This window comes from Pyrgilauda ruficollis, unplaced genomic scaffold (genome assembly GCF_017590135.1).
Source record: "Pyrgilauda ruficollis isolate IOZ18807 unplaced genomic scaffold, ASM1759013v1 scaffold38, whole genome shotgun sequence".
In the NCBI taxonomy this organism is placed as follows: Eukaryota; Metazoa; Chordata; class Aves; order Passeriformes; family Passeridae; genus Pyrgilauda; species Pyrgilauda ruficollis.
Genome location: NW_024525267.1, coordinates 7,697,524 through 7,710,607, shown reverse-complemented (window position 1 = coordinate 7,710,607; position 13,084 = coordinate 7,697,524). Strand labels below are relative to the sequence as shown.

The 13,084-nt window shown below is 41.1% G+C and overlaps 1 protein-coding gene across 1 annotated transcript in view; it reads left to right on the top strand.

Moving 5' to 3' along the window:
• BRF1 (BRF1 RNA polymerase III transcription initiation factor subunit) overlaps positions 1–12,438 on the top strand; it is a 186,767-nt gene extending 174,329 nt beyond the window's left edge. The window contains exons 18-20 of the mRNA XM_041476161.1: positions 3,350–3,401; positions 6,441–6,609; positions 8,777–12,438. Of these exons, the coding sequence (XP_041332095.1) occupies positions 3,350–3,401; positions 6,441–6,609; positions 8,777–8,814 (259 nt within the window). The 3' untranslated portion in view covers positions 8,815–12,438. The remainder of the gene's footprint in view (positions 1–3,349; positions 3,402–6,440; positions 6,610–8,776) is intronic.
• Positions 12,439–13,084: the final 646 nt, after the last annotated feature.

The window sequence follows — 13,084 nt, the reverse complement described above, 5'->3', positions numbered from 1 at the left end:
TGTAACACACTTGGGGCTGTGTGAAATCTTTTTTATCCCCTTTTACGGATCGCATTGCTGTTCAGAAAGTTACTTGTTCTGTTTTTCCCTCCCACAAGGTGCTGTGTTAATTTGCAAAGTTCAAAAGGAGAATGCCCCAAACTAGAAGTCATCATAAATAGTGAACGACAACTGACACACTGTGGAAGACCAGGAGCCCCATTATTTCCCAGTCACAACATTACATTTTAAATGGATGCTGTTGTTGCTTCAGTATATATGGAATTGCACCTTAATGTAGGCTGTTATTATTTATTGAGCTTGTGAACCTCTAATTCAGTCTGGACTTTGATGGACAGGCTCTTTCTTCTGTGCATGTGTGTCCCTTGGTAGATTTCTACAGATGAGGTTGTGTCATGCCCAGTGAAAGCTGGACAAGATACTTCAATTACTTATTTTTTCAAGGTGCTTTTTGATCATTAATACTCAGACCTGTCCCAGCCTCAAAAGCGGGCGTGCTTTTCCATGAAGACACTTTCTTCCGCCCTCTGAGGTGCAGCCAGACAGCAGAAGGAGCCTGTATCTGTAGCCATGGCAGCCAGTAATTTATTGCTCCATATGGCTGGTGTGGCAGCAGCTGCTCTGGTTTAAGGAGGTCAGGACATTGGGGCATTTAAGAAACAAAACAGCACCCCAAGTATAAAACCTTCTTAAATGGTTTTGTACAGTAATAGTAGGGTTCTCCCTAGGCATAAGGAGAGCCAAGGGCGTTATATATTTATAACTTTTATAGCTGTAGTTTGAATCAGAGCCATTATTTCAGTGGGAAAATAAGTTGTTGTGATGGTTTTACCTTTTTCCAGAGTTGTGCCTACTGTTTTAGGAAGCAGGTAGTATGGAGGGGCAGTGGGCCGAGCCGTTCCACCCAGGTGAGGAGATCCACCTTGGATCTGGCCTGCAGCAGGTGCTGACCATCCATGGCAGGAGCAAGATCCACCCCACTGCTTTTGGATGCATTTTATACTATGCTGAGAGAGAAACTGTATTGCCAGATCAGATGGCAGTGCTGTATTTGTAGTAAGGAAGTGAAGATGTGCACGTTGTGAGTGGCTCTCGTGGAACAGAAATACAGCTTTAATTTCAGTTTGGGTGTGAGTCCCTTGCTGCTGAGAAATGGTATGGAAGGGCTCTTGGATATAGCACTAAAGTTTTTGCAAATAGGCTTTTCATAAACGTGAATCTTTTTATTTTCATTAGGGGACCATTTTAATTAAAATGAAACTGGAATGTTTACTCTGCTTCCTGTAGCTGTGATTGTTTTCTTCACTGTGTGAGCACATGTATAATTTGCTCTAAAAGAAATGTCAGCAGTTTCTGATTACCTTGTGAGTCTTACTCAACAGCTTGATTTTAATTGGGGGGAGGAAATATTTTCAGGGTGCTCCAGGGAGGTCTGATGTCTTTGGGTAGCAGGAGGGAAAAGGTGCTATCTTTGGTACAATGTTAATTGCAATAATCATGACTGTGAATTTAAAATAAAAGTCTTCAATTTCTTACCAATGTTGGGTGTTTTTCAGTCATGTCGTTGAAACACAACCTGTTTGGTAATTAGAATCCTTCAGCTATGCAGCCTTTTGGCTTTGCTGCATCCATATGTTTATAACCATCTAAACAGGGTGATTTTTTGGAAAACAGTGATTGAAAGTAGATAGGTACTCTCACATCTCAGGAATTAAGGAAGAAATTTTTTTGCTATGAAGGTGGTGAGGCAATGGCACAGGCCTGGAGAGGTGGTGGATTCCCTGACCCTGGAAACATTCAGGGTCAGGCTGGACAGGCTCTGAGCAACCTGCTCAGGTTGAAGGTATCCCTGCTCCTTGCAGCAGGTTGGACTTGACAGCATTTAAAGGTGGAAACTCTACAGTTGGGGTTAGATAATGGAAAGAGAAGGCTGAGCACACAGGGAGGAGTGTGTCCATGTCTTCAAATATAATCTCTCTGAGCCCAGAAGTCGACCAGGATTTGTAAGTAATAGATATTTATGTAGGTCAAGTGAATATCTTTCTTGAAATTTTTTGTAATTATATAATATGAAAAGAAGTATCTGTAGCAGAATAATGTGTTCTGGATTCTTCAGTGGCACTGCTCCTGAAACATTCCCTTAGCTTATTTTTGTTTTGATCTGCTGGGAGGAGGCACCTTCAATTACCTGAGTTGCTGAAATGCCTTTTGGGTCCTGCAAAGCATTTCAGAGATGACCAGTTTTTGAACCTTTCTAGAGCTTAGCTAATACTTTGTATTTTAATATTGTCTCCACCATCAGAGATAATGATCTGAGTCTCCCCTGCTCATTCTCTGGGGTTTTGTTTCCTCTTGCTGATATTTGAAATAAATAAATAAGTAGGAAAACAACGAGTTTCTGTGTGTTTACAAGGAGGAATGACTAACAGAAAAATGAGAGTAAAATACTGCTTATCATAAAAGACTGTATCTCTGGAGGCATAAATTGGTATTCATTAAGTTGTTTGCCTAGACTTCGTTAAAAGACGTGCTTGAGGAGCTGTCTGAGCAGTGTTTCTGTAGAAAGCAAGTCATCCTCTTCGTGACTAGATACATCTAGATGAACAGGAGAGACCAGAAAGTAACACTAAATGATGGATTGAGAACAGCCTTCTTGGCAGTAAGGAAACAACAGACTATGAAATGTTTTTCAGAAGTAATAATATTTAACACTTAGCTGTAAAGTTATACTGATCCAGCTTTTCTCCCCCAAATATGCAGGTCTCTTTCACATCTGATGCAGAATTTTTAAAAATGTTTATGTTCAATTTCTGTCATTTCTCATTCAAGGTATTCAGGATCCCTGGGGGTTTTTTTGATGATTTCTGTAGCTGGATGTTAAATTCTTGTCTGTGATGATTATGGCATAATCTTACTGGTATCCTCTATGCATCATCAGATGCAGAGAAGCCGTTGCAGACCAGTGCTGGGTAATCAGAGCATGGCCCAGTCTTGCCATGTCTGCATTCTTCCAAAAATCAGTTTTCTTTTGTTTTTTGTAAAATGTGACAAAACACAGCTATTTCAAAGACCTTGGGGAGAAGCTGGGGCTGCAGTTTGAGATGAGGTTTTGCTACTGTGCTGGCATCTTTTATTATTACCTTGATCTGGGACAGACGCTTCCAAGGGAATGTGTGTGTTAATTATTGTGGCATTTGTGGCTCTCTGCTCTTTATCTTTAATCATTAAAGAAGTAATTGCACAACATAACACTGGCAAAGTGCTTTCACTGTTTGGAGAATGAATACTCTGTGTCAAACTCTTGTGCAACTTTTCTGGTGTTCAGCATTTTTTCTTTCTTTCTTTGCAGATTAAGACCCTTGATTTCAACCCAGTTTGCTAAGAAGGCTGCCACTGAAGAGGTATGAAAAGTCCAGCACTTCTCCTGGTGCAACAGGTTGAGTTTGGAAATTCCCACAAGCTATTTTCAGCCTGGCTCTGGTCATGTGATAGATAAGGGTAAAAGAAATGAGTCTTGTTTGTCTGATCAGGCCAGGGATTGGTGACTGTGAACACTGCAAAGCTGAGATCGGCTGTTTTCTAACCCAGACTTGCCTTACTTATCCATCAGGAACATTAGCGCTGCCTCATGATGCTTCATAGGACAGCAAAAAAAGAGAAAACTCCCTGAAAGCATCTAAAAAGGGCCATGTCAAATAAATGGTCAGGGGGAGTAGGAGCAGGCAGAGCTCATGCCTGTTTCTCAGCACTTGGACTGTCCTCACAGAGAAGAAGGACTTTGCAAACTCCACTTTTGTGGAGCCAGAGCTGACTCCAGGGATAGGCTGGGCTTCTGTCAGAGACTGGTGTGGAGAGAGCTTACCCTATACAGCCTGGCTTTGTTCTGTTATACTCTTTGTATACTCTTTGCTTTGTCTAGTTTGAAAATGTAATAGTGCTATGGTAACTGGCCACTGCCAGAAGCCCTCCTTGGGTGGCTTTGTGCACCTCCCAAAGGGATCATGATTATTGTCACATCATTATTATTTTCAGTGAAACCAGATAACAAGGATAGCTGCTTTCTTTCACTATTAATTTCACACTGTACAGAGTGTTCACAGGCATTTTCTATACAACAAACTGTCTACTGCATATCTAAAAATTCAGTATACCAAAGGTGTTTGTCCCTCTTGCCCGTGAACGTGTGAGACTGACATCCTTCTGAAAGTGAACCAGTTCCCTTGGGTAGTTTAACACCTTTGACAATTGCCCATCCATACATCAGGCTAAGTGCCAAACTCCAGTCCAGGATGTCTGGAAGTGAATTCAGGAAGTTCTATTTAAAGGTGTTGTTTGACTGCCTTATTTTTAACATGACTAAAAGTCATTGATTTTCAGAAACAGTTTGATATCCTGCCTAGGGAAATACATTTTCACTTCTTATTCTGTGCTCATTAGAAAACTCTGCACATTTTTAGAAGTACAGCAGTCTGGAAGTGGACATGATAATTAGAAGAAGGTCACATTTTAATTAGCATGGTGCAATTTTAAAAAATAATGACTTGTAGCTCCTTTATATTCACCCACTTTTTCAGAGCAGATGGATACTTTTAAACATATAAATCGATGTGTATTATGATGCTGATTTGTTTCAAACTCTTGTGTCTATTTCTGCTTATACCAAGATGGACTCAATTTGATCACTCTGGAGGCAAAAGCAGTGGTAGGAAATATAAACTGGAGGGAAGTTCCTCTAAATAATATGATTAATTTGAGCATTAAAAAATAATGAAAACCTGTCTTTGACTGATCCTAATATCTAAATACTTGATTTTCTATTGAAATTAATGGGTGTATTTTGCCCTATTAATGAGCTGTTGGAGCAAACCCTGAGATGACTTTGAAAAACTCAGGCAGATTCTTTAGGTTGACTGTTATGGTATATGACAAGTTCAGGAAAAGCTTTGATGTTTGAATAATTAGACTGTCAACTTTCTGGTGCAGGGTTTTTCTCTTATGGTGTATCTCTGAAGTGCCTGGAGTTGCAGGGATCCTGGGAGATACTGCATCCCAAGTAAATACATTTATAAATAAATAAATAAAAATAAAAATAAACTGCAGCATTTTATCAGAGCTTGCTGCCTATGGAATTGGAGAACATGTAGCAGTACATGGTTGTGTACTGTAATTTAAAACCTAGAGCACTGTGGCACTTTTCTCATGGTATGGACCAGAGGAGTTGGGGTTTTTGGTCTCCTTTGGACCATTCATTTTTAGAAGCACTTCACCACTGGTCCTTCCAAGGAAGTGGTCCCAGTCTTTTCCATCTTTCTTACTAGGGAAGATGACTTGGTGCTGGTAACAGCTAACTGGTGGCAGGTACTGTCAATATTCCCTTCTCAGAATTCTTTACATGACAACCCAGCATTCACGGTTAATCTTTAAGGTTCTTCCAATTGCTATTAACTGGCTGGTTTTGTGTGCCATGGGCTCTGATGTATGAACCCCCAACAGTCCAAGTACAGAATGACTGTGGAAAAAACCCTGTTTCAGAGCTGATGCAGGTAAAGCTCCTGTGATGTTTCTTCCCTGGATGAGAGAAGGAGGTGAGCTCTGGACTGAGCACGCCATGAAAATGAGAAGAAAGAGCAGAGCCTGGGCTGTGCTGGCACAGGCTGTTGCAGCTTCCTGCTCTGTTCCCAGATCTCTCCTTAGTGAACCAAAGACAGCACTACCTACTCCAAATTCACCTCTGTTCCCTTGTGGTGTTGCTGTTTCTCTCCCTCCATGCTGTGTCCTGCCTAACCTTGGAGCAGCTGGGGAGGACCACGTACGGAACAGGTCCCATCCATGATTGATTCCCAAGTTAGTGTTTGGAGATCAGTATTCTGCTGAATTCCACAGGTAATGGTACAGGTGCCAGTGTGTATTATCAACTGAGTGCTCTGCCATCACATTAAGTGCTGTCTGCAGAGTGCTATTTGTTCCACAGCTCATTGCGCCGCCAAATAAATCCAACCAGAGCTGTCAAAACTAATACATGTTGGGCTTTTTCTGATCTGAAGGGTACATTTTTGCTATCATTAAATTGTCAATAACGTTGTTATTTTGTAATAGGCCTGATGTGAGTTGAGCTCACCGTGGGAGAGGTTTGTAAGTTTTCCCACAGTGCTCTACTGAAGAGACTTCGCTTCCAAATTTCTCCTGCCCTTGTGCTTGCCAGAGAATCCTTGTTCTGCTGTGACCAGTACAGGATATTTCAGTTGCCTGGTTCTGGGCTAAGTGAAAACTGGGTGGTTTTGCCTGACTTTCATTCAGACTCCCATTAGAACAGCTGAACTTAGAGCACTGGACGTGAGCTTCCATCTCTCCTGTCCTTACTGTTTGGATGCTGCTAAAGTTCTCTACAAATATTGGACCAAAGGAAGAGCTCCTCTACTGTTCTCTCTTCTTTTATGCAGGTTACCTTTCCAAATGCACAGGCTGAAGCTTCTGATGTAGAAAAACCAGCAGCTGTGCTTGTGGAGAGTGGCCCAGTAGCTTACAACCCTGATGAAGAGGTGGAAGAGGAAGAGGTAGAAGAAGATGAAGATCACTGCATGAGCGCCTTGCAGTTAATGGGAGGAAATGGTGAGCTGGGGTTACCATCTCTGGTGCTGTGGGCTTTCTTCTTGCAGGGGTGGGGACACACAGGGTACCCCTGCTTGTCCCAGAGCTCCTGCTGCCTTTTCAGCATTGCCCCTTCCTGTGGGAAGCCTGGAATTACCCTTGTCTGAAACCTGACCTTGGAGACTCCTCCTGAGAAAACTTGGCATCTCCAGCTTTAGGCTAAGAGGGCTTCTCAAGAACAAACTGAAGTGTGAGGTGTTTTCCAGCATTGGGTTTATTAAGGTGGATCTGAGGAGTTAGGGGTCAGTAACCCCTCCATTAGCAGTGCCTGGGGTGCCCTGAGCCTCCTCTCCTTCTCCTTGTGCCTCCTCAGTGGAGGCTGCGGTGGTGTCCAGGTTGTCCATGAGCCCTGGGGATGTGTCTGTCCAGCTCAAAACACAACAAATCATCACAGTCTGCTTCTGGGGAAGGTGTTAGGAGGAAGCAGGAGTTCCCCAAGTGCAGGAATGGCATTGGTGGTGCGTGTGTGGTACACAGATGTGTGCTAATTTCTTTGGGTTACCCAGCAAAGCCACTGGTTTAATTAGATTTCTTTGCTGGCAGGAAAAGGCAGTCTCCTCTCCACTGTGGTTTTTCCTAGCTGGACACATCCACATTTATCCTTTATTAAAAACTTCCCTTTAGAAGTTAAGCTTTGAAAATACACAAAATTATTTTTAAAATGGGAGCTGCTAATTATGGGTTGCGAAGACTCAAGATGGGAATAAGTTTCCCACTGAAATGTTATTTACTGCAAAAATCTTTCCATCACTATTCATTTAGCTTTCATGGACAATATGTGTACATTTCACAAAAGTGTCTGTTGCTTTTAAATTGATTTCTCTGCTGGAAAATAATTGCTGAACTGTAGGAAAAACAGTTTGTTGCCTGCATTTATTATTAGAATAACGTTCCCAAGAAAAGGCATCCATGTGGGGGAGGGTGGGTCTATGTTTATTAATAAACCCCCCACAAAAATAGAATAAAGGTCACTGAGTTTTTTTTCTTTGTAAATGTTACTAATTTTGAACCATTCTGAGAACATTCCACTACTCCCTGTCTGGTCTGGACAACAGCTGAAAAATTAGAGTTAAAAAATAAAAATAAAAAGGAAAAGGAAAGTAGTATTCCCAGAATTCGAGTGCAGGTGTACAGAGCTGCTCAGCACAGCAAATAACTCTTTCCTATCTGCTTTCTCTGTGGATTTTAGACTTGTCTGCCTGGAATAACTGCATGAATTACAGATGGTGAACTTCACCCATTCTACACAAATCATTATCGATTACACTTAATTCTGCTTCTGAGCATTTGCTTGTCTCTTTGGGTGAGATGTTGCCCTTTGTTGGATTTGGAATATGAAGTTTAACTTTCCTCAGTGCTCAAACGCAATAATTATCCATAGGTTCATCTGCACAGCAGAAAATATCTGTGTCAGTGCATTCAGAAGCACATAGAAGAGACATTGGTGCATTAGAAACATACAGACTTGCCTTCTGACACACAGCACACAGTCTTTGCACTCAGCATTGTTTAAGGAAACAAAACTGGATTAAAAAAATCTGGGCAAAAATTTTAAGTCTAGAAGTAAGTAGATAAGGGAGATCTGAGTCAGATGCATTGGTCAGGATTCATTCCATGACTCTTTTGATGTTGATGGGAACTCTGAGCTATCTCTGAACCCTTGCAATTTCAGCTCATAAATCCATGAGTAATATAAACAAACCAGCTTTTTCCTTGGTGCCTATATCTAGTGAAAAACGTGCCTACTTGTAAATGTAATGCTGCTGCTGCTTATCAGCCACTGTGTGCCAAGTCACTTGTGACAATCAGGCTTGATCACCTTAGCCTCTAAATTAAAGCAAGTATTTCACATATACATGTGCCAAGTATTCCTAAATGAGGGTCTAGTGACAAGTGAGAAGAGATATTTACACATACATGCTTAAAAATAATTTTATTTCAGTGAGGGAAGTACATGCAAGAACTTACTTAGGCCTAAGAAAATAGATTATTTTTTAAATGCTTGCCTAAGGCAAAACTTATCCTGTAGTTACATAGCAAGAAAACAACCTTAAAGAAGAAGTGCTTCTGTCTTCCACCTACCCGGAATATTTGCATTTTTATATGCCCTTGTCTTTGTGTGTTTCAGATTATGGCTGTGATATGGATGAAGATGATGGCTATTAGCTCCATTTACTTCCAGGGGACATGGACTGTGTCTTGTTCTCAGCAAATCTTCGGTCTTCAAGCTGTATGAATAGTGAAAGAAGCTGTCTATGGTCAGCAAATGTAATCGAACAATCCTTACTTTTGTAAAGTGAATTCAAGGTTGGCATTGGGTCTGGTCAGTTTACATTGACCCATAACCCAGCAATAACCAGTTTGGATTGCTACTTGAATTTATTTTTATTTTGGTGGATCATAGTTGGAGAATTAAATTAATGAGAGTAATTTTTCCAGAGAACAAAGAAAAGAGACAAAACAGACTGTGCATGAAGTCTGTGTGCCTGAAAGCAGCACATCTCTTATTTATGTGACTGCTTTTAGGCATACTGGTGAAAGGGAGCAGGTTGAAGGACAGGGCCTGTTGATTATTTGAGTACAGGAACATTAGTCAGTCTCATCATGCTACAGCTGACAGAAGGAAATGTTTCCAACCTGGATTGTGACTGTGACCATGTTACTGTATATGAGTTTCCTTACCCAACCTGTCAAAAGTTAATGACAAGTTATATATTTGCAGAGCAGTACTGGTTTTCTGAAACAGAGTAAATACTTCTTTATATTAGTAAATTCATAGATTTCTTAAAATATCTGACAGTAGAAGGCAATGAAGAATTGTCTTCCACTGTGAGTCCAGTGTGGTTTTTGTGGAAGGAGGGAGAACACCTGGGTTGGGTAGGAAGTGCAGGGAGCAAGGAGGCAAAGATGCTGTACTCATGAGCTGTTGCTGGGCATCCTTAGGGAATGCCAGGTCTACTTTAGCCTGGTGTTGCTGCAGGAGAGTTACTCTGGCCATCTCTGTGGAGCTGCTCTTGCCTGACTTAGTTAGAGTGAAGGTCTGCTCCCAAGAGCTGCTGGTCTCTAAAACCAGTTGAAAGAAAGAGAAAGCTGAGCTTTTTAATAAATAAGCTAGCATCTGCTTTGACTGAATTTAATTTAATGTAATTTGCTTAGCATTCACTGGGTAAATTAAAGGTCACCATGCAGCAGCCTGACTTTCATGGCTCAAATCCCATCCTTGAACAGTCGTTGCTATGTGAATAAAGCTGGAGCTCCAGTCCTGTGTGCCCCGAAATGTCAGCAGGCAGGTCCTCTGTCACAGATAGATCAGTTCTGGCAGTGCCATGAGAGCAGGGGTCAGGAGTGGAGCCCTGTGGGCAGATCCCACCCGGGTGCCTCTGACCTGCCTTCCCCTGGCACTGCTGGGCCCGAGGCTCTGGGCTCCGTGGGAAATGCACTGCACTCTGGATCACACTCTTGATGTCTGCAGCTGATGTTTCCATCTCTCTCCCTTATCTGGTGACAATCATGAAAACTGTAGTGCTTCAGGCTTCTCTTAACACCAGGGAAAGATGGATATTTATCTTAACAGCGCAGTTTCTGTTCAGCTGTGTCTCCTGGTCGGGTCTGCCTTCCTCCCTTTCTTGAGGAGTGCTGGTTTCTAAAGCACCATCCATCCTCCTGCTACAGAGATTGGATCATGGCAGGAAGAGAAGCTGCTTCAGGATGCTCTGCCAGACGAGGTGATAATGGTGCTCACATCTGAGGTCATCACCAAAGAGGGGAAGGGCCACACAGCCTTCCATACTTCCATTCTTCTCTGTCCCTCTTGGTAGCTTGCATAAGATGGATCATGCAAGTCGAGCAAGAGTGAGTGCTTTTTTTAGGAGCAGACTTGATACTATTTGGCTGGTAAATATGGCTTGGTGGGTTGTATCTGTGAGGAATTTTTGAGCCCTGTATAGGAGCATTTCTGTAATGACTTCTTAGAAGCAATTGGTGTGGTAAGGCTACTGGAAAGAATAGCTCTTCTGAACCAGATTCCAGTTACTTAGTTTACAGCACTTAAGTGGAAAGAAGAGATTCCTTATAATTCTTAGGAGAAAAGCTGGCATTTTCACTGAAAAGCTATAGATTTTTTTTCTGACATTTTATAAATACTGCACAGAAACTGATACTGAGGAGATAAACCTTTCTACCTCTCTTTTATCTACACCATAAAATAGAAGTATGCTATAAGCAGACAGTTTTCTAAAAAGTGGTTTGTTTTATCAAAGTTTGTGCTCTGCAAGTCTTTGAGACCGTTGAGTTTGATTGTTTGGGTTTAAATTAATCTTCCATAGCACTGCTACAAATATACTCTCAGTATATTCTCAAGGCTTGGGTTTTATTCCAAGGTACACAGTATTCTCTATGCAGGAAATAAACATGCATAAATAAACATGTGTATGACTCATGTAGGTCGAGTGCTTTTCTCAAATGCAAGATGTTGGCTCTTAAAGAAACTGCAAAGATGGGCTAAGATGGATTTTGCTGAGGGTCTTTCCTCCAGTCTCCTGCTTTGTTCCCCCAAAGGATACCAAACCTGCTGCCAGGGTGGTGGTGTTGTGTGTGAGAGCTGAGAGCCCACCCAAATAACTGCAGCTAGGAAATTTGAATTTCAGTAGTACATTGTGTGGCTGAGAACATTGTTTTGTGCACTGCAAGTAGAGGGCTGCAGTTTTTGAATGCTCTCATATGATTTGATTAGGAAAGGCCATCAGGCAATCTGCTGGAAGAGCAAAAGAAAAAAAATAAAAGACCTACAATTCCATAGCATCTCAGTATTGCTGGTGAAGTTAATGGCATGGTTTCTGTACTGGATTCCTAAAGAAAGAATATTGGCTAGGCAGACTTCACTCTGAGCTTCTTAAGCTATAGTGGTGTTATGTACATTTTTAATTTATTGGTGGCTTACCGGGATTTTTGTAACGTTCATTCCTTCTTCATTTAACAAAGCTCAGGAAATGTAAACAGATTTGAACATGCTAGTTTCTGTTTTTATAGCTAGTCATTAAAATGTAAAAAGATTAGCACTGCATTAACTCTGTTTACTACTGTTGGTATATCTGGACAATTTTGTTGTGTATAAGTAAGCCCAAATTCACTTGGAGTAATTTGGATCCTGCTTTTCTCAGGATTCTGATTATGATGTAAAGAGCTTATAAGGCTTCAACATTTGTTATTCTTAGATCATCTTCCTTGAAGCCACACAAGCTGTGTATCATTGGGTTTGTTGCAGAAAGCACATCTCTTCCTGCAAGTCACTTTGCTTGACAGGAAAAATTCTCCAGCTGTTGCATCCAGCTTCTCTGCCATGCAGCCTTTTAACACTCTGGTACTGTGGGAGTGAAAAAAAAAATAAGGAAAATAATGGGCTTCTTCACTGTGCTGAGTGCATTTTCAGTGTCTTAATCATCTGTGACATTTCTTTAAAATCAGTGTGTTCAGTACAGCAACTTTTAAATGGTGCCAGACAATCTTGTCTTGAGGGTTAAACATGTTCATCAAAAAAGTCCTTGCCATCCTGATGACTTGTTTGTGTTCTTCAGATTGCATTGAAACCCCAGTTGCAGATGTGTACAGTTAGAGTTTGCCTAATAAATGTTCTGTTTCTTATTTTTGTGTTGAATCCTCGTATTCGGTTCAGTTAGTGCCAAGAAAATGAAACCTTTTTGATGTATGCATATGTACCATCCTTCCACAACCACGAGTCATGTTAACCTTTTTTATTGTAATATATTTGCTGTAAATAAAAAATAAAACCTTTACGTAGCCCATCTGTTACTATGATGCTCTCCTGATGATTTCTGATTTTCCTGTCTTAGTTCTTAAAAATGTTCAGTTTTGATTGCTGTGTGATTGGTTGGTCGTGGCCAAAATTTGTCATTTAGAGCTTTCTTTTGTCTCTAAAAGGGAAGACACAGCAATCAGGCAAGTGTTTTTTACAATATACTGCTCCACTGATAGATGTAGATACTTTCTGTAAAGTACATAACATTAACGAGGCTTTTCCACTAAGCTGTATAATTAACTGACTGTGGGAACAATATATGGTGTGTGTATTTAGTGGAACTGTTCCAGTGCTTGTTTCTGAAAGTTGTATCTTGATAAATAAGGTGTGTGCTGAGTTAAAAATCATGTTCTTTTAGCAACATCTGGCTGTCACAGTTTGGAGACAAAAATCCACATCTGCCCTTTGTGCAGATGGATGTTTGATCCTTTTATTTTTTGCTGGAAAAAGAGGTACTACTGGATCCTCAGGAGTGTCTCCTGCAAAGTTTTAGCCTATAAAAGGATGATTAACAGTGGATTTGATAAGGCAGAATGTGTCATTCCAGCATTTCACTGCGTTCCCATAGTGTGATCAAGGCACACTTTTGCTCTCATTGACATTGGGATGTTTTTATCTGAA